Consider the following 20,561-nt stretch of genomic DNA (forward strand, 5'->3'; position numbering starts at 1 on the left):
AAAGCTGGAAAATACTTTTAAATCGTTAAATCGTTCATATTTGTGTTTGTATGCTATTTTTGTTTGAAATTAATTCAGTTGTTTTTTAAAGACATTAAATCTTAGTGACGGAAAAATACTGAGGATAAAAACACTTAATCGTTTTATAATCAAATGTTACATCCCTAAATTATAATTTTATTTTGAGCCTCTGGAAGACCACCAGCCCTACAACTAAGGCCTCTTTTTATGCTTTTGATTTACTAGTCACGCCCCCATGAGGATGATTATCCTACTGTGGGCCCCCCGGACGGAAATGAGTTTGACACCCCTGCCTTACACTCTTTTCCCTTTCGCACACGCACAAACGTGGTCACATCTCAAATCTAAAGCGTGTCCCCGGGATTGTGACGGTTTAAGTGCTCGGTGTCATTAAGATGTCCGTCCGTGTGAAATGCCGGCTCGTGCAGTCGGTGTAAATTTTCCACTGGGGCATGCACATGCCGACATGATGCCCCCGCACTCTTAATCACGTCTGAGAGGATGGCCTGGGACACAGAGGCTGCTCCATTCACTTGCCATGAGAACCACGAGAACCAATCCGCCCATACGTAAAAATAAATGTTTAAATAAGTATATGCCATATAAATAAATGACCTCATAAATCATGTAATTCCTAAATGTATGACTTAAAGGCAATGTATTCATCTATCTTTGCATTTTGTCGTTGTCACAAAAAAAATGAAATTCAAATAAGGGGGCGGCTCAGTTGACCAAGCTTTTCCCGAATTGGTTATTCAGTGATGAACGAGTTTGGCGCAGTCCAGTCGTTGATCAAATAGGTGAAAAGCTCAGGCAAATTGAACAACATTTTGTTGCGACTTTATTTCTTGAATTATGAATATGAGAAAAAAATGCACGTTTATATCATTGTTCATGTAATTCTTTTTAATCAATATTGTTATTTGAAATAAATTACGTTTTTTTACCACTAGGAGGTGCTAAATAATACACACTGTGCCTTTAATACCAACACTTGATGCAAAACGCCGTTCATTTGCAGAAAGCGTTGATTTGCTTTTTAATTTACCTTTCAAATTAAAGAACAAGTGAAAACAATTACAAGTGGTTGTTAACAAATTTCATCACGACATGGGTTTACACCAGGAATGTCTAGCATACGGGCTGCGGGTTGGATCCGGCCTGTTAGAGGATTTAATCCGGGCTGCCGTAAATATCTGAGTATGAAAAAAAAACGGCAAGTCTCTAGCTCATTAATATCATTTTTTTTTTTAAATAAATACAAATCAGATGCTTCTTCCAGCCACGAGAGGGCAGTAAAAGTGTAAAAGCAGTCCCAGCCTAGTAGTTTGAGCTGTTATAGCCTGTTCACATCCATAACTCATTTTGCATTTCATTTTTATTTCCAGGCAGTTTGAGAATTCAGGCAAGTACATTTATGTTCATAGCTCCCACTTCAGTTTCTTTAAGTATGTGAAGTTTGTGGTGAATTGGTTCAGATGTAAAGCTGCATTTACTCAACTGTTAAAATAAACTAATCGTTAACACATTCAATGCCAAATATTAAAATCATTTTCCCCCCATCATTTGGAATATACTGTATCTGTTGTGCTTAGAAAAGATCCCTTATCAATTCATGATTACAATTTTTAGTGTAGGTTACAAATATAGGCTGAATGATAAAGAATAGTACTAAAAGAAAGCTGAATATTTGGCCCACCTGAGAACATAAAGTCTGGATCCGTTACCGGAGTTTGATATGCCTGGCTTACACCAACTCATGCATCGCTATTTGATGGCAGCCACTTACAGTTGTAGACCACTTCATAATTGTCATACTATACTGTTCCCCAGGGATATAGTGATACATATTAATGAAATTCTTGTTTAACTAAACTTGAGATGGTTACCTCGATTGGACTATTGCGGATTCTCATGACCTGGATGAGAAGAATCAGATGACCCACAAAACCCGCACACTGGCAAGGCATTTTACTGCTATCAAATGTGTTTTCTCCTACCGAGTTGGAATGACAAAAACAGACGCGCAGTCTAGACAAAGACACCCAACCGGCATCAGCCGGCCCGTTCTTTGCCAAAGCGGCTAGCGCTAGGTGACATCGTCTGCCCGCTGCTAACTTTGGTCATTATGAGGTAACTGTCCACTAAGCTGAAAGGGAAACAACGGCGGTCATGTTAGCGGGGGGCTAGGGATATGAAACTTCCTGCTCAGACGGGTCTTGCAGGTGCTGCAGTATCAGACGCTGGAATCTTGTAGTGTTGTGTATGAGTACACTCGTTTGCATGAGAGACTGAGAAGTAAATCATACTTACTCTCCCTTATAACATCATACTCTCACACTTGCACAACTATACTATCATACAAACACAGTCATATCCATGCACTAAACCTACTATACTCTCTCATACACACTTCTATACATGCTTACACATATTTTAGTCTCTCCCACATACTACTATACTCTCATACAATCACTACTGTGCTTTCACACTCATTTTACTATACTCTCACACAAATACTACTACACTCGAGCACACACACTACTGTAGACTCTTACCCACACGATTATACTTTCTCTTACACACACACTACTATACTCCCAAACACATACACTTATGGACTCCCACACACTATGATACTCTGTCACAGGCACCTTTTTTTTCTCACACAACATAAAATTGGTTTTGCGCTACAGGTTTTTCACACCTAGTGCAATGATCTCCCTAAATGGTAGATGGTCTAGTGCTTTTCAAGTCACTGAAGACCTCCCAAAGCACTTGACAATGTGCTTCACACTTACCCATTCACAGACACACTCACACACCGATAGCGGCAACGGCAACCTGCTTAACGGGGGCATTATCACCTAAAGTTGTGACTCTTCATAAGCTACAGAAATAGTGTCTCTTTCCACTTCAAATTACCTCTCTGTGTTGTGTTACTTTGGATTATTTTGGTAACCATGGTGATGCACACTCACCTCTGTGCATATGATGTGCAGTTCGACATCAAACTGGAGTTGCTCTCAGTATAGTAATATGTGTGAGAGAGTGTTGTGTATAAAGTAGAGTGATATGTGTGAGAGAGTATAGTAATATATAATAGAATAGAATAGAATAGAATAGAATAGAATAGAATAGAATAGAATAGAATAGAATAGAATATGCCTTTATTATCATTGTTACAAAATGGGTTGAACATATTGTGACAACGAAATTGGACGTGGCACTCCACCTACACATTTGACTATGAAGATAAAAGATTAAAAAAGATAAAAAGAATTTGGATATATATGAACACAAAATATTTACACAAGAAAGTGTGGGCATGTAAAAGCAGAAGATATTTACATTGGGTGTTTACTTACAGGGGATCGTAGTAGTGCAAGTATGTGCAAGAAGTATAGAAATGTGTATGAGAGTACAGTGGTATGTGTGAGATAGTACAGTAGTGTGTGTATGAGAGTGTAGTAATATTTGTGAGAGAGTATAATAGTATATTCTAAAGAGTGTAGTAGTGTGTGTATGAGAGAATAGTTGTATAGTTATATGTATGAGAGAATATAGTAGTATGTATGAGAGTATATTAGTGTTACAACATGGGTATGACTGTGTCTTTATGCTCGTATTGTTGTGTATATGTGAGAGTATAATGTTATATGTGAGAGCAAGTATGATTTACTTTACAAACGGCCTCTCCTAAGTTTGCACGCATTGCACTTACGTTCACTCAGGCGTGTCCATAAAAAAAAAAAAAGCTCACTTCCCGTTCATATCGCATATTTTTTACTAGTGTGAGCTGCTGAGATTGAGCAGCCAAACAGATGTTTCCCTGGCTCTTTCAGCTTATTCTCACTTTTCTTAATTCTTCCCATCACCACCCACTCATAAAAAAATTACAATACACACAAACTCAGGCTCTTTGTTAATATGAAATACATGTACACGTTCAGAGGTTGTGTTTAAAATTTAACAACGTAAGGCACGTTGGACATTGTACCATATAAAAAAAGGTGAAGTTATTTACATTTTGAATCACATAATGTGCCAAAAAATGTGTTTAAACAATATTATGTTTAGTTCAATGAGCGATTAAAAGCACATGGCAAGATGCGAGGGCCTTCATTTATTCTCTGCATTCCAATGTAAGCTGACTCGATATATTTAAGCAGTGTTTATTCCCCGAATCATAATTTTAAACAGCAGCTTTTACAATAACTTGTTTTTATTTTTCAAAATTGATTTTCGAAACATTAGGTCAAGGGATTCCAAACTACAGCGGAGCGAGCCATTGTTTTTTGTTTGTTTTTCACCAAAAAGCTATTTTGAGATGTATCTATACGACACATGGATAGACTATTCATGCTGTTGTATTTTTGTGTGGCCTAGATTTCAACAACCCACCGTTACTGAAATCTTAACCCTAAAATAGAATATACATTCAGATTTTATAAATCAATTTCCCTTCTTTGATTTTTTTAAATGTATTTAATGATTGCACACATGATCAATTTGACTTATACTGTACATGAGAGACGGTTTCATAAGAGCCAAAGCCTAAGTGCTGAAACTTCTAGCTAGTTCTTTCTTCAGGTTCTTTGGTAAAAAATTGAGTTGATTCCCATGAACAATTAAACCCAGGGGCGATTTTAGGTTCAGAGCTTTGGGGATGCTGAGCACCCAGAGTGCCTAGCTGGTTCATTTTTGTTTTCATTTCACTTGAAGTTAAATTAGTAGGAGGTTTTGTGTATTTCTTTATAGTTACTATCCCTCGAACATGGTGTTTTTTTCACAGTAAAAACTGTAAACTGGTGCTGAGAGCATGACTTCACACATAACTTACAGACACACGCAAAATTTAAGCTAGGCTGATCAGTGTTTCATTGTATTCAATCCAGCTAAAATGAGAGTTGATATCTGTTAATGATAACAAAGTCTTGGTATTGGTATTTGTTCAACATAACCACCGTATAACATACTTTCACCATAATACACTGGAGCCTTCGCAGACCCCGCCGTTATAGGGCAAGTGACTCTCGGGGAACGGGGTGAGAGTGGTGCTAGGAATCAAATGGACTGAACCATTTCAAAGCAGTGGAGTGTTTCCGATGCTGCGTTGTTAGCATTTTTGTTTTTTCATTTTTTTTTGTTTTACTTAGCATTTTTCATCATATTTCAGTCCATCCTGTCCTTCATTCTTGAGCACCCTCAAAAACGGGTTAGTTACGCCCATGATTGAACCCAATTATGGATTCAACATGAGCTGATCAAAACAATCACAATTTAATTTGTGGTTAACGTGTGTAAGAGATGTGGAATTAACTCACTGTAAAATCATGAAATGTGACTATTTCTACAGTGTCTAGAGTTTCCATTCAGTGAAATATATTTTATAAATGTACAGTAAGTAAGTGTATTAAAAATAAAATTAATTAATTTTTGCTAGGTTACTACACGCCTTTGTCTGCTTGGACTGTAAAAGTGAGTAATTCAACAGCAAACACTGTTTTTTTTTTTTAGCTAGCATATTGCTAGTTTTTAGCACAGACATCAGCCTTTTTCTGTTTGCTACAAATGGACTGTAAGTGATCGGCTTTTATCAAAAATGTGTAAAACTAGTTAAGGGTATTTAGATTAAATGCTGTTTTAATTCATAAGCTGTGTTGTGGCTCAGCTATTTGCATGTCGACTTAAAGACATATTTTGCGTCCACCGCTTAACACAACACAGCAGTAATGTCGCAATTTTACAGTTATTAATTTTATGATAGAGACTATTGATATTACGTAACGTAAAAAAAAACATTTTACCTATATTTGTTTACTGTAAGTAGGACAGTTGTATGGTTACATAAGCAATGAGCTTTTAACTCATTTTAGCCAATGATCAACTACTGTAGGCCTTGAGTGACTTTTTCGTTTTAAGGCGGCATGCAGAGGGATTGAAAAAGGCAAGGGGCCATTGTGATTTTTTTCTGATATTATTATGCAGACCACAATCATCACAGTTATGCGGTAGATACATTTTTCTGTATTATTATTGGGTCGTAGGTAACTTAAAGGTAATAAGGCAAGTGATTAATGATTTTGGTGCAGCCATGAGTCCCGGTAGAGAAGTTTGACTCCCTCACTGAAAATTGCACAAAAGCCTGTAATTATTAGAAGACAGTGCAGGAAAACCTTTATCACTTCTAAAATTGACATATCTGCATTGAACATTACAAAGGAAAATGTTGCTGGATTTTCCAAAATGCTTTATAAACCCAGTGTTCCTGCATTTTTAAAACCCACACATAATAGTTTCAGAGGTAAAATAAAATCACTATACAAACATACTAAATTCTGCTAGAAAATAGATTGCAAAAACAATGATGTAAGACAGCGACTAAGGTGCATGAAAAATATTCTTGAGGAGGAAAATCTAGGCCTCAAATAAATGGAGGACATGGCCTGTTTGCGGTACCGGAGCACTCTTAAAAGGACTCTTCTCACATTGGTCACCACGTCTTTGACCGGTTGCCGTCTGGTAGAAGCTACAGGACCCTAGAGACTGTTTCTTCCCCAGGGTCATCAACACCCTAAACAAGCACACAAAACTGTGAAAAATATATATTTTGCCAGTTACATTGAAAATGTACACTTAAATCGAATTTATTGACTTTTGGGGGAATTTTTGTCTCTGCTGAATGTTATTGCACTACTTTTCATTGTCATTTTGTTACAAAGCACTCTTATTATTCCACTGTTATTACAACTTGTCTCCAAGCATTACCTTGTAAATAGTTTTGCCTATTTATCCTGACATTCTTTTATCTTATTTTCCTCTTAAGAGTACTTCACATCCGGGTATAAGAAACATCACTACTGAGTTACGACAACTGTGATTGTGTGTGTTTTATTAAAATGGGAATACATGAAGTTAAAGTTAATGTGAGAATGGCTTTTCCCGAACATGAAGGCATCATGTGAAAGCACGGCGGCGACCCAGCAGGGGATGGGAAAGAAAACACAATTTGTCATTTGAAAATGTGCGCCCCGGCTCTTGTTTTCTCACTCTTGCCCTCTTTGCCCTTCTTCCAAACGATCCTAAAAGCAATTTTGGTAAACCTCGAGAGTTGATTTACTCGCCGGCCCTGTCATCTCAATCAAGGCCTTCAATGGAAGCAGACAAAAGTCTTAACGCCGGTCCGAGGCCGAGGAAGGGCCGAGGCAATCGTGTCCTTTTCTTAGTGTGATTTAGGTGGCGGCCCACTCCGCTCCTCTTGCGTTTCTCCTTTTAGTAGCGCCTTGTGAGAGGGGTTACGCCACGCACAAAGCTACCCACCGTCTGCATTCTTGCCGGGACTGTTTAGGCTGTCAGGGGGGTTCGGCTGATTTAGGGCTCCCCACTTCAGTGGAGCCTATAAATTCAAAAACTAATTCAGTGCTCTACGGGACTTTGTGTTTTTGTAGCTGGCCCCGCTGCTACTTATCGTTCCTGACAATTTTATGAAGTGCTCTTAATGAGCGGCAGATTAAAGGTGGACCTCTGATGGAAGGTGCCTCAGAAGACTGGTTGAGACAAGCCTGGTTGGCCTGTGTGCCAGGGTCAGTGGAACAAAGGGGCTGCTTCAGTCACCCACCTTTTGCTCTGATACTTAAAACCAACACTTGCTTACAGAAAAGACCTTTTAAGTTTTCCTGGCATATTACAGCGAATCGTTGATCTGGGATATTGGGAGATATATTGCAGGCCCACCCCCGTTTGTGAAAATCTGCCGTACTTTCCAGTTTTCAAGATCTATCTATCTATCTATCTATCTATCTATCTATCTATCTATCTATCTATCTATCTATCTATCTATCTATCTATCTATCTATCTATCTATCTATCTATCTATCTATCTATCTATCTATCTATCTATCTATCTATCTATCTATCTATCTATCTATCTATCTATCTATCTATCTATCTATCTATCTATCTATCTATCTATCTATCTATCTATCTATCTATCTATCTATCTATCTATCTATCTATCTATCTATCTAACGGACCTCTCACACCTAAACAATAACGCCATCACACCAGGACAATTAATAGGGATTATCCATTATCCAGTCACTTCTGCTTGTTGCCCTCTGGCTGTAAATACAGAACTCTGAGGCGGAAGCAGGTACGCTTCAGTAAAAGCTTTGTCCCTTCTGTTCTTGCTTCACTTAACTGTAATCATCTTATCCAGCCATCTGCACATGTGATGTCCTATGTATTCTTTATATTTGTCCTGGTTTTATGTTTATCTGGCAGGTCTGTGAGAAAAAAATCCCCCCTGGAAACAATTATGGTTTGTCCGTCTGTCTGTCTGTCTATCTAGTTATTGCGCTCACTCTCTCTGTCTATCTTCCTTTCATTTTTTTCTTCTTTTTTTCCCTTTTTTTTTTGCTTTTTTTGCATTCTTGCTTTTCTTCTTTCTTTAGTTTATTTTACATTATTTCATTTTCTTTCTTTCTGTATTGCTTTCTTTCTTTCGTTCTTTCTTTCCTATGTTTATATTCTGTCTGTCAAAGCCAGAACAGGAGGGGGGCCCAGATGCGTAACATTTACTCACAAGTTTATTGAGATGTAGAGGAAAAAACAAACGCCAGCGATCCGGTGCTTGCTGGACAAGGAAAGAAATCTGCTTACGGAATCGGAGATCGTGTTCGGAATGCGGAATTGGATCTCTCGAAACGGGAGATTGTAGCGTGTTCTAACGGCAAAAATCTTTCAATAGCCGGAGCGGGGATCAGAGCAGGGTCGATGGTCAAAAACCGGTCGTTATCCGGAACGGGAGATCAGAATGTGGGTGGTTCAAATACGGGTCGTAGCCGGAGACAAACAGAATCAGGAACAGACAAGTCATATACGAATGAAAAAACGGGACCGACAGGAGCCAGAGTCAAAGTGCTTGCCTTGCGAATTTAGCTTGTATGTAAAGGTAGCACTGGAGAGGGGATACTAATCTATGTATGTATAAATATGACAAGTTACCTGTACAGTCTCCGAAATCATCAATCTGCCCATTAGCAGCACAGGATCTCCGCAGGGGACCGTGCTCTCCCCGTTCCTATTCACTCTGTATACATTGGCAAAAGTTTGCCGATGACACAGCGATCGTGGGATGTATCAGAAATGGGCAGGAGGAGGAGTACAGGAAATTGATTCAGGACTTTGTCCGATGGAGCGACGCAAACCACCTGCACCTGAACACCACCAAGACCAGGGAGATGGTGGTAGACTTCAGGAGAACTAGAACTCACCCGGTTACTGTAACCATCAAAGGAGAATGTGTAGAATTTGTCCAGACCTACAAATACCTGGGTGTGCAGCTGGACAACAAACTGGACTGGACTGCCAACACAGAAGCTCTATATAGGTAAGGCCAAAGCCGACTTTACTTCCTCAGAAGGCTGGCCTCCTTCAAAATCTGCAAAAAGCTCCAAAAAATATTCTATGAGACAGTTGTGGCAAGCGCCCTCTTCTATGCGACAGCGTGTTGGGGAGGCAGCGTCAAGAAGAAGGATGCCTCTTGTCTCAATAAACTGGCGAGGAAAGCAAGCTCTGTTGTGGGCACAGAGCTGGACAGCCTGACAACAGTAGCTGAGAGACGGGCACTCGAAAAGCTGCGGTCAATCATGGACAATCCATCGCATCCACTACACAGCATTATCTCCAGACAGAAGAGCAGTTTCAGCGACAGACTGCTGTCACTGTCTTGTACTACGGACAGACTGAAGAGATCTTTTCTTCCTCATGCCATGAGGCTCTTTAACTCTACCCGGCAGAGTAAAAGCCCACATTAAACCACACCCCCTACATTGCGTATTACCGAATTTTATTGCAATATGTATTCTGTGTAGCACTATTTAGATATTCTATACAACACGCTATAGTGGGCATTTGCACGTCACATTGGGTATTTGTATATTGTATTCTTTTTGCTTTATTATTGTATTGTTCTCAGCTCAGGGATGCTGCTGGAAATGTGAATTTCCCTGCGGGGTTGAATAATCTATCTATCTATCTATCTATCTATCTATCTATCTATCTATCTATCTATCTATCTATCTATCTATCTATCTATCTATCTATCTATCTATCTATCTATCTATCTATCTATCTATCTATCTATCTATCTATCTATCTATCTATCTATCTATCCATGTCCCCTTCTCTTTCAAAATATATAGATGTATATATGTATATATACAGTATATATAAATAGTTTGAAAAAAACATTCAAATTAAGAATAAAATAAGAAAAAATATATTTCAAATATTAAAGGTAATCTATCAGGTCAATTGTTTTTCAACCATTAGCATTGTCTTTCTCATTTATTAAGAAAAGAAGTTAAAATTACACTAATTTGCTCGTGTTTTTATTTATTGTGAATAATTGTTTTTTTGTGAAATAAGAAAATATACTAATTTAGTATAGTAATATTTTTCAACTCAAAATAATTCCAGACAAAGCATAACATTGAAAAAAAGCAATGTGATCTGCCAATGAAACAATCACCCCCAAAAAATCAGCACATTAAACCATTAGACCATATTACAGTGCACCAACTATGAAAAAAATATGCTATGAACAAATATATTGTACATTGTTTTAACAATAAAATGGCAAAATGTATCAGTATCTGCACAAAAACATGTTCAATAGGTTATAATATCTTAATTTGAAATTGGACCTGATGTATGGAATCATCTAGAACTGGGGTCGACAACCTTTTTCAAGCTGAGAGCTACTTTTTGTTATTAATCACTGCAAAGGGCACCAGTTTGATATGCATTTCTAAAATAAAAACTTCTCATGTTAATATTATGTTGTTATGATGTTAATACCAGGTTAATTATTGGAAGTTGGGTAATATAAACTCAGTCAACCACTAAAAAAAATCAGTACTCAAAAACCACAATGACCTAGCACCGGTGAGCTATTTTCAGAACAGGTTGGCAGGCACTTCAGCTGTCCTTATGGGGCACTCTTGAGCTCGTGGGCACCACATTGGAGAACACCGTTCAAACTGGTGTAAGTGGAGCATACTGGCACCAAGTGGTTTTAAAGAAGTTTCAAAACACAATTTTCTCTATTTTTATGTCCTTTGACTTTTAAAAGAAGCAATTTAGTATTCATTGAAATGCATTGTTTTACACCTTGGATCCCTTAACCACTAGTGTCGTAGGGGCACCATTTTTTTGTGGTGTGTCTTGGGCAAGCACAGCCAATCCCTCTCCAGGAATGTACATTTCTATGTCCTGTTTGTCCAAGAAATTACCACTTGGTGTAATTTTGAACCATAACATATTTCAACCATCATGGTGAAATTTCAGCTTCTTAATTTCATCTCCTTTGACGTAAAGCATCAAAAACAAAGAGAACCCCAAAAAGAATAGTAACGCTTTTTTCACTGAAGGTATTGCAAATCCGTGATAATCGTATAGTGGTGTGTTTACACAAATCGGTTCTTTTATGCTTTTGCCTGATGTTACTTACATGATTAGATCTTTACCCCTTTTAGATAGTTTCTTTTTTCACTTGAGTTTTTCTAAAGGAGAAAGGCAGGAAGAGTGTAAACAGAAAACTGGAGCCAACAAGTGATCTCCTTGCACTTCATCTATCAGTCTTGACAGCTAGTTAAAACACTCTTCCGAGTGGAATTCAAATATAACGGGAGATTCTTCATGCCCCCATTTTCTTCTCTAAGCATTTTGCGTGAGTACGGGATTGTATTCTCAGGATTTTTTTTGGTGTTACCAACAGAAGTGGCTTATCCTATGCCATGTATAGAATCCCAGGTGGTTGTTAAACGCAAGGCTTGCTTTAACGCAACACAGAGTCCGAGCGAGGCACGCGTTTTTATGATCTCATAAACGAGTGGCGATGTTGTGGAAAGTGGTCTCAAGGGGGATGGTGGTCTGTAGTCTGATCGGGATTTATCTGTGCCCCCCTCGGTTGTCCCATTCTCCACACCTCCAAGTCCTTTTGTCTAGATTGTGGAGTACTCCTAGGAGAACCATTGTGGTCATGCAGGAACCCTCAGGCTACATTTACAGAGATTCTCCCACATCTTTTTTACTGGATGTGCAAAGAAAAAATCATGATACATCCTGATCCTGCCGCTCACATGCTGCAGTAAACTCACTTGGAATGTTGAACACTCACACATTGTGATGACTTTCTGTTCCGATCTTAAGTGTCCTTTTAAATGTATTGTTTCTTGTAGTTTATTTTAGTCATTGTCTCTTCTACATTGGGTTCCCTAAGGTTCAACTTTGAAGCACATAGTGTTGATGCTGATAATAAAAAACATTTTTTTCATGTAGACGATTCAGCAGTTGTCTATTATGTTTACTCGACTATGCAGATGTTATCAAAGCTCCCATGGTTCTAAGCCAGGGGGTCTCAAACTCGTAACCCACGAGGCATTTGTGGCCCGCATAATTGGAGGCCCCCGCCTTAACATTAAGTTTTAACGTCAATGTGGACCGTGCAAGTTTGATATGAATGCTACAGCCGTGCTATTTACTTAGGCAGGGCTTGAAAATGGGAACAAATCACTCACAAATGCAGCCACAATCACAGTGACTAAAATGCGAGTTCCATCTGAAGAGCGTTTTAAATGCGGTATTTACAGTACACTTGGCTAGCCGTTCCCGTTAAAAGCATGAGACAGCGCAAAATGGAAAAACAGAGAAAAAGAAACAGGAAGAGTGAATAAAAGTCAGAGATGGAAAGACAGAGAGACAAAGAAAGATCAAAAACAGCGAGACAAACAGATAGAGAATAAAACAGAAAGGCAGAATTGGAGAAAGAGACAGAGAGATTGAGTAATTGACTAAACAAAGGAGGTCTAGACATAGACGGAGAGACAGAGAAAGAGACAATTAGAAAGACAGAGAGACAAAATGAAGAAGAGAGCCAGACAGAGAGAGAGAGAGAAAGAAAGAAAGAGAGAAATAGTTAGAAAGAGATGGACAGGGAAAGGGAGAGAGGGAAAAAGAAAGAGAGTTAGAGACAGACGAGAGACAGAGAGACTGACAAGAGGGGGAGAGAGAGAGAGAAGAGAGAGAGAGAGAGAGAGAGAGAGAGAGAGAGAGAGAGAGAGAGAGAGAGAGAGAGAGAGAGAGAAAGCGACTGCATGCAATGGACATCTGACTACCGCAATTTCCGGACTATAAGCCGCATTGGACGATAAATTGAACCCAATCAATTTTTAAAAGAAAAAACATTTTGTACATAAATCAGCCACGCCTGACTATGAGTCGCATGTGAACAGTTACCAAAAGGTGGAATTTCATATCATGCAACCCAAATATTAATCAAAAAGCGGGGGTCCATATGTCATATTATTGTTCGTGAAATCCTTTCTGCGGACTGTTTTTTTGTTTATATGTACAGTGTTAGATGAGATGTATTTGTGAGTTAACATATATCCCGCACTTATATTTTAGGGTTGGAAAACTATTGTATTGCGGGTTTTACATTGTGTTCTAATTTTTTTAAACTTTCTTCCTTATAGATTTTCATCAATAATGAGTGGCAGGATTCTGTCAGCGGGAAGGTCTTTCCAGCTATAAACCCAGCGACCGGGGAACATATTTGTGATGTCCAAGAAGCAGATAAGGTAATTTAATTTATGACCCGATCACAACGAGGGTTCTGATAGTCAAAGGTAAAATCGTGAAAATGTGTTCCCTCCTTCAAAATGCCAGGCCGACGTCGACAAAGCAGTACAGGCGGCCCGTCTCGCCTTTGCACTGGGGTCTGTTTGGCGGAGAATGGATGCATCCGAGCGAGGACGGTTGCTCTCTAAGCTAGCGGATCTTGTGGAGAGAGACAGCATTTATCTGGCTGTAAGAAAACAGTTTTTCATCCATTGCATTTCAATAGTTTATGGTTTTCATACTCCAATGAAACCCGAGTAGATCCAATATTGTTGGCCCACGATCTGCTTTTCTTTATGATGTTTGTCTTGTTATTAAATACTCTTGACTTACTTCCTCGACAAGCAAAAACAAATAAAATGTCTTCGCTCAGTAGGGGAATGTAGAACTGTAACTTAGAGGCTGTATTTGCAATTTAGTGTTATCTCAGTTTCGCATTACATTCCATGGGTACAAACTTGGAGCAGTAAGAAATTATATGTGAGGAGCAAAAAGGTTATGCAACGTATTTCTCCAAGGGCCCCTGTCCTCTCTCTGTTTCGCCTCAGACGATCGAGTCGCTCAACAGCGGGAAGCCTTTTCTGCCAACTCTCTTCGTGGACTTGCAAGGCACCATAAAGACTTTGAGATACTTTGCCGGCTACGCAGACAAGATTCATGGAACTTCGATTCCAATGGGTAAGGACAAAGTGGACCTAAGCTGTTTATGAATGATCCATGGCGCAATAAAAATCAATAGCTCCACTAAATTCATCATTTAACAGATGATTTTGAGTAAAGGATTTAACTGCCATTTAAGATGTGCTTTGGTATTTAACAATGCACCACACAGGAAAAATACATATGGCTTGATTTGATCTTACATGGACAAATTTTACAGAACCTGGCATGCCTGATTGGTGCGTGAATTTGTAACACACTCCCCTGCATGTTTTGTTTATTTTACAGTTTTAACTTTTTAGATTTTGTACATTTTAGGTTTATTCCTATTATTTTACTCTATATTAATTTCTTTTTATGGAAAAATAGGATATCTCTCTCAAAAGGAGTGGGATTGTTTATTACTCCATTCAACATTTTTTTGTGCCAAGGTGAATAAGTAATACAATTAAAACACACACTCTCTTTAACGAATTAACAGAAGACTAGGAGTTAAACCTAAATATATTATCATTTAACCTTTGTCAAAGATGTCTTTGATATCAACTTTGCAATTTTTTGGACATTTTTTAAATATCATAAACAACAATAATGAACATATTTAACAAAATTGACAAGAATTCTTAATTGGCATAACAATTAAAAACATGGCCGGACAGCGATAGATTTACTACATGAATGACTATAAAACGACTTTTGCAATTTTACAGTCAGCAGAGTTTAATGAAATGTAAAATTTTAATACAGGATAATAACAATAGTACAACATATTATGAGATCCCATAGCTATGCTATAAAACCCATTCATTTTTCACAGAATTGACAAAAGTAGTGCCAGATGTATCTCTGGGGATAATCTAAGCCTGGTTTTTAGGCTGGCCTGGAACAGGCTAGCTGTAGAGACTGATGTAAGTAAGCCAAGCTAAATTTAACATGCTTTCGTGAAACCAGCTTGAGGCTAAGGTTAGCCAAAATAACTAACATATCCAGGCTTGGTTTCATGCAATACCCCTAAGGTGTATATGTGTTTGTGGTGCCTCCTGCAGAATCAGTGATACAATATCAATATTTTGTTAGATTGTCCAGTGTATCAGAGCATATTTCCTCCACACCCTTCTCACCTCTTTAAGCCCGGAACCATTTTCATGCCTGAATAACGCACACTTTCCTTTTAGATTAAATATAGAAGTCAAAATGAACGTGAAAGGAAGAATTTGTTGTCCTAAGGAGGCCACTGCAATCAGTACACCCCTATGCCTGTGAATGCAATGTGCCCAGGGTGACGTATTAGGAAGGACTTGTCCGTCTGTCTCAACAGGCGGCAAAAAAAAAAAAAGAATACGAAAGAAGATGGGAAACCTGCCGATACCGCTGTATTGTCCCTCTCAAAGCTCCTCTTGTTCTCTGCTGCCAAAGCAGCCAGAGTGAGCGCTTTCCCAGGGCTTCAGTTGAATCTTTATTCCTCTCGTCGACTTCCAGAAAAAACAGACGGGGTTATTCCTGCTGCCTGAACGATTACGGCGCTCGTATTTGGACATGTGTTGGACCGAGATGGTTAACAACACCAAAATGGGCTTTCCCAGATATTGTATTGATCGACACGGACGGTGTGAGAGCGATGGGCGTTGTCCTTCTAGTACTGTTTGCGCTCACGTCTGAAGACTTCCTCCCTAGAGAACAACCGCATGTTTTTGGCTCTCTCAGGCGAGGGCCTCGGTATAACATTTCGACACAAGTTTCCCAAATCGATTATTTTCCGAGAGTGGCACACCCTCGAGTCATGCGAGAGGAATGGAGATGCCGTTCCAGCATGACGCCATGCCCGTGACCTTAAAAGTGTTAGGCGCATGCATCGCAACGTCATCTCTCAGAAGGGGGGAGAGGAAGCGGATTGAGCGCGAGGTGGCAATGCCGACTACACGTTTTCACTTGTTGGATCAACTTGTTTTCCTGTTCTGTGTGCACGTGATCCTTTCCCAGATGGAGAATATCTGACGTTCACCAGATACGAGCCGGTTGGAGTTTGCGGACAAATTATCCCCGTGAGTAGAACAGTCGCCTCAAGTGACAGCCATCATAATATGAATGGACTTTTTATGCACGCTACATTGACGTGATATTGGAGTTTTCGTCTAATTCACTAAAAGAAACAAAACATGTATACAGTGTATGTTAATATCCTGATGAGTTTGTAGTTTAGAAGACACTTAAAGTAAGGAGAGAAGACATCAATAAATTTTAAACAATGCTACAAAAACGCTCAGGATGCAAATTCCAAACCACTTTAAACAGGAGTAGGCAACTATTTAGAGTTATTGGCCGCATTGGGTTAAAGAATGTGGCCTAGGGGCCGATCCTGGAGAGTTATACAATTATTTTCACCTATAAATAAATAAAAATGAAGATATATTTTAAAAAAGTTGCATTTGTTACTATTTGTGTAGTATTTCTACAGTCCAATTGTTTTAGTCTTTTTTTGTTGTGTTGCTGTAGTTTTATTTTTGTAGTATTTCTATCTTGGTATTATGAAGACTTTTCAGTTGTAGTATTTCTGTTGAATTTTTGTACTATATATTCATATATATAGTACTTTTGTGGTATTACTGTATAGGTATTTATGTAACATTTCTGTTGTAGTATTTTTGTATTATGGTATTACTGTGGAAGTATTTTTGTAGTATTTCTGTAAAATTATTATTTAAGTGTTTCTATAGTAGTACAATTGTAGTATTTTTCCATTATTTTGTTTTTTAAAAATAATAGTGTAGTTGTATTTTTGTAGAATTTCTGCTCTAATTTTTCTGTAATGGTATTTTTGTATTGTAGCATTACTGTAGTAGTATATTTGCAGCATTTCTTTTGGATCTTTTTCTTTTCGGAAAGAAAGAAAAGTAATATATTAGGTTCCAGTTATTTATCCCAAAATTTGATATTTAGTTTTGTAGTATTTTTGTGGTATTTCTGTAGTAGTGTGTAGACACACAAAAAGGCGATGGGGACAAAGTTGGCATCCAAAAATATTTTTATTCATAGATCTTTATTTACTATTATGTACTGTATAATGTCATTATATTTTGACTATTTTCCTTTGGCAGGCCAGATGAAAAAGCTTGATAGGCCACATGTGGCCCATGGGCCATTATTTGCCCAGCCCTTTTCTTATAGGTCCTTCCCCCAATCAATTCTCTTTAAATTTAACGTCCTGGTTTACAAAAATCAAATCAGCTCTAAAAGGGTATCAAAGAACTGCAACATGATAAGACAATAGTGACAACAATTATAAACAGTGGATAATTGTCAAAATAACGAACAACTGTGTGCAATAATAGTGGTAATATCAAAAAACGCTGGCATCCTCAGCAAACTTACAAATACAAACAAAAAAAAAATTATTTACTTATGCTCCCCCTTTTTATATTAGAGCAACAAATATATAGTATGCAGTTTGTCCTGTCTAAAGAATATGAAACATTAAATTATTTATTTTACATAAACATATGAATATTTTCTTTATTCCCAATGTAAAATGGCTATTTTTTGCAGATTATGTCTCTATTTCATGCTTTCTGAGTAAAATAAGCCAGTTAAAGAAGATTTAGCTTACTGGACAGTGAAGGTGAATTTAAAAAAAGTAAAAAACACTTGGCATTTGTTATGTAACAAATACTATCTTGATGCTCACTGATGTGTGAGATGTGTTTGAATCTGTTCTTTTTTTGTTACAATAATCCTTAAAATGAGGCGCCCACCATAATCCAACACTTATCTATTCAGATAGACGATATACCTTGTGTTTTCCGCACTATAAGGCACACCCTAAAAAATGTGTCTTTTGTCATATATTTTCTATATATAAGGTGCATCGGACTATAAGGCCCATGAAATTGAGACTACAGTAAGAGCTATCGCGTATAAATTGCAAAACGTTGTATGCAACAGAAATCATACCCGGATTGCGGCAGTGAGATCACTGACACTTAACCAGTAGACCCCAGTGATACAAATGACATATGAAAAGGCATTTAATTTTATCTCATTATCACACAATTTTTACTCACGGTGCCAGAAACATTGGTTTGTGAATTTAGTTCTGAACTCTCATAGGTTAAACATTCTATAATAAAGCTGCAGTTTAATGTTTACATATGTAAAAGAGCTTGTATAGTAGTTTGCTGAAATACTTTCTGTTGTCTCCCTTCTCTAATATTTGTTTCTGGCACTGTAAGTAAAAATGGTGTGATAACGAGATAAAATCGAATGCCTTTTTTATGTTATCTGAACAACTGGTCGTCTAATTATAAAGTGTCGACGCCCTCACTGCATTCTGGAGATGGAATAAGAGCTTGCTCTGTCCACTCCACGCATCGGCCCGGTATTGCAGTACCTCCGGGAACGGTGCATTCGCAATGATCGCAGCAAGGCTTTAGGGCTAGGACCTTAGCTTAGCCATTTGGCTGAGAGTAAGAGTCCCGGCTCCTTGGCTTTGTAGCGTATTATGAACTGACCGATTACGGATAATGGATAATGAATAACGAAGATAGATCAATAACCCTTAAAAACCCCAAACCCCACTGCCATGACCCAGGTTCAATTCCTGTTGCATGGAATGTTTTGCAAATTTGGTCAGCCATGTTTATCGATTGATATAATAGAACGTATAAGTAAATCCTTGAGTAGAAATGCACCCCAATAGATAGCGTTGTCAGGCACCAGGAACGGAGACGGGAACCCAATTGCGTTAGTTTCTTAGTTTTATTGAGAAAGGAGACGTAAGCTGGCACACACGATCCAGTGATTGTTGATTGTGGGGAGCAGGTCGCTCGGGACGTGGAAGTGGCACTTCTCTGGCGAGCGATAGCGGTGTCGAAGAGGGAAAAGCAGGTCAGGTTGTCGGGCGTGATCAAACAGAAACAGGTCGAAGCCGGGAAACGTACGGGAGTCAAAAAACAGGGAGTCAGGTTCGGAAGGCTTGCCTTAGCGGGAGCTGAAGGTTCGCAACGATCAGTAACAGGGAGTCGGGGTTTTAAAAAGTGGCAAGGAGCCAGTCAGCAACCAGGGCTGTTGGCGCCACCGGGGCCGCCGCAGGTGCCCCGAATCAGTAATCATGACAAGCGTATGCGTTTCCAATTTTACTCTCCGTATTCTGTAGTATATGAGGTTATAAACGCGCACATTAACATTTCTGGCCAATTTGGGGTGTTTAGGTGCGCCTTATTGTTCGGCAAATATGGTATCTTAGTGTGCTTGACTTTAGTTGTGAACACCTAGTGCCTTATTCTAATGCATTCTTACGTTGTTAAATATGTGTGTCACACATACATAGTGGAACTTCCCCCTAATGATGACGGCATGGAAGCTGGGGCCGGCACTAGCTTGTGGAAACACCGTCATCCTCAAACCAGCTGAGCAGACGCCGCTCACTTGCCTCTACATGGCAGCTCTTGTCAAGGAGGTAACATCACACACTTGCTTCAGGTCAAGTCAAACCATGTTGATGATTCACGTCCATCGCAATTGAATTTGTTGGGATTACGGGTCGGCATATCGATACAAATATCAATATAATTGATCTTAAGCAAGTACTTGGATCGGAACGATACTATTCCTGGCATCTAAACTTTTCCCCTCCACCAATTTCTTCAAAGTGCCGCTTCTATTGACCATTTGCACACACGTGACCTAACTACGTGACGGTAGTAACCCGTAGTAAACAGTGGACGAGGAGAGCAAACAGTAGACAAGAACAGAAAAGCTATACTATTGAACACTTTTGATTACGATGAGGTAGCTCACCTTGTCGGTAAACACAAAAAGCACTATACAGTAATCCCTCGGTTATCGCAGTTAATGGGGACCGAAACCACCCGCAAAAAGTGAAAATCCGCGAAGTAGCGACGCCCCTTAAAAATGCAATTTTTTTTTTTTTTCTAATTATTTTATTTTATTATCATCTTTTTTTAGACCTGCGAAGCTCTGAACCCGCGAACGTGGAACCACGAAGTAGCAACGCCCCTTCTAAAATGCTTGAAAAAAAAAAAAAAAAAATTTTAATTGTTTTATTATTATTATTTTTTAGACCCACGAAGCTCTGAACCCGCGAACGTGGAACCGCGAAGTAGCGAGGTCCCACTGTATAAAGAAACGAAGGATAGCATTAGTAATGCTAGCTACTGAGCAATACAGTCTTCCTC

At 38.7% G+C, this 20,561-nt stretch overlaps 1 protein-coding gene and 1 pseudogene across 1 annotated transcript in view; both read left to right on the top strand.

The window, feature by feature from the left end:
* The window catches only part of aldh1a2 (aldehyde dehydrogenase 1 family, member A2), a 53,628-nt gene that overhangs the window by 14,908 nt on the left and 18,159 nt on the right, over positions 1–20,561 (top strand). Inside the window, exons 2-6 of the mRNA XM_088334512.1 lie at positions 13,566–13,670; positions 13,759–13,899; positions 14,259–14,388; positions 16,351–16,412; positions 19,694–19,822. Coding sequence (XP_088190638.1) covers positions 13,566–13,670; positions 13,759–13,899; positions 14,259–14,388; positions 16,351–16,412; positions 19,694–19,822 — 567 coding nt within the window. The remainder of the gene's footprint in view (positions 1–13,565; positions 13,671–13,758; positions 13,900–14,258; positions 14,389–16,350; positions 16,413–19,693; positions 19,823–20,561) is intronic.
* On the top strand, positions 18,689–18,769 carry LOC148367536 (U2 spliceosomal RNA; annotated as a pseudogene).

Source organism: Urocampus carinirostris, chromosome 4 (assembly GCF_059441175.1).
Source record: "Urocampus carinirostris isolate Australia breed hairy pipefish chromosome 4, RoL_Ucar_1.0, whole genome shotgun sequence".
Lineage (NCBI taxonomy): Eukaryota > Metazoa > Chordata > Actinopteri > Syngnathiformes > Syngnathidae > Urocampus > Urocampus carinirostris.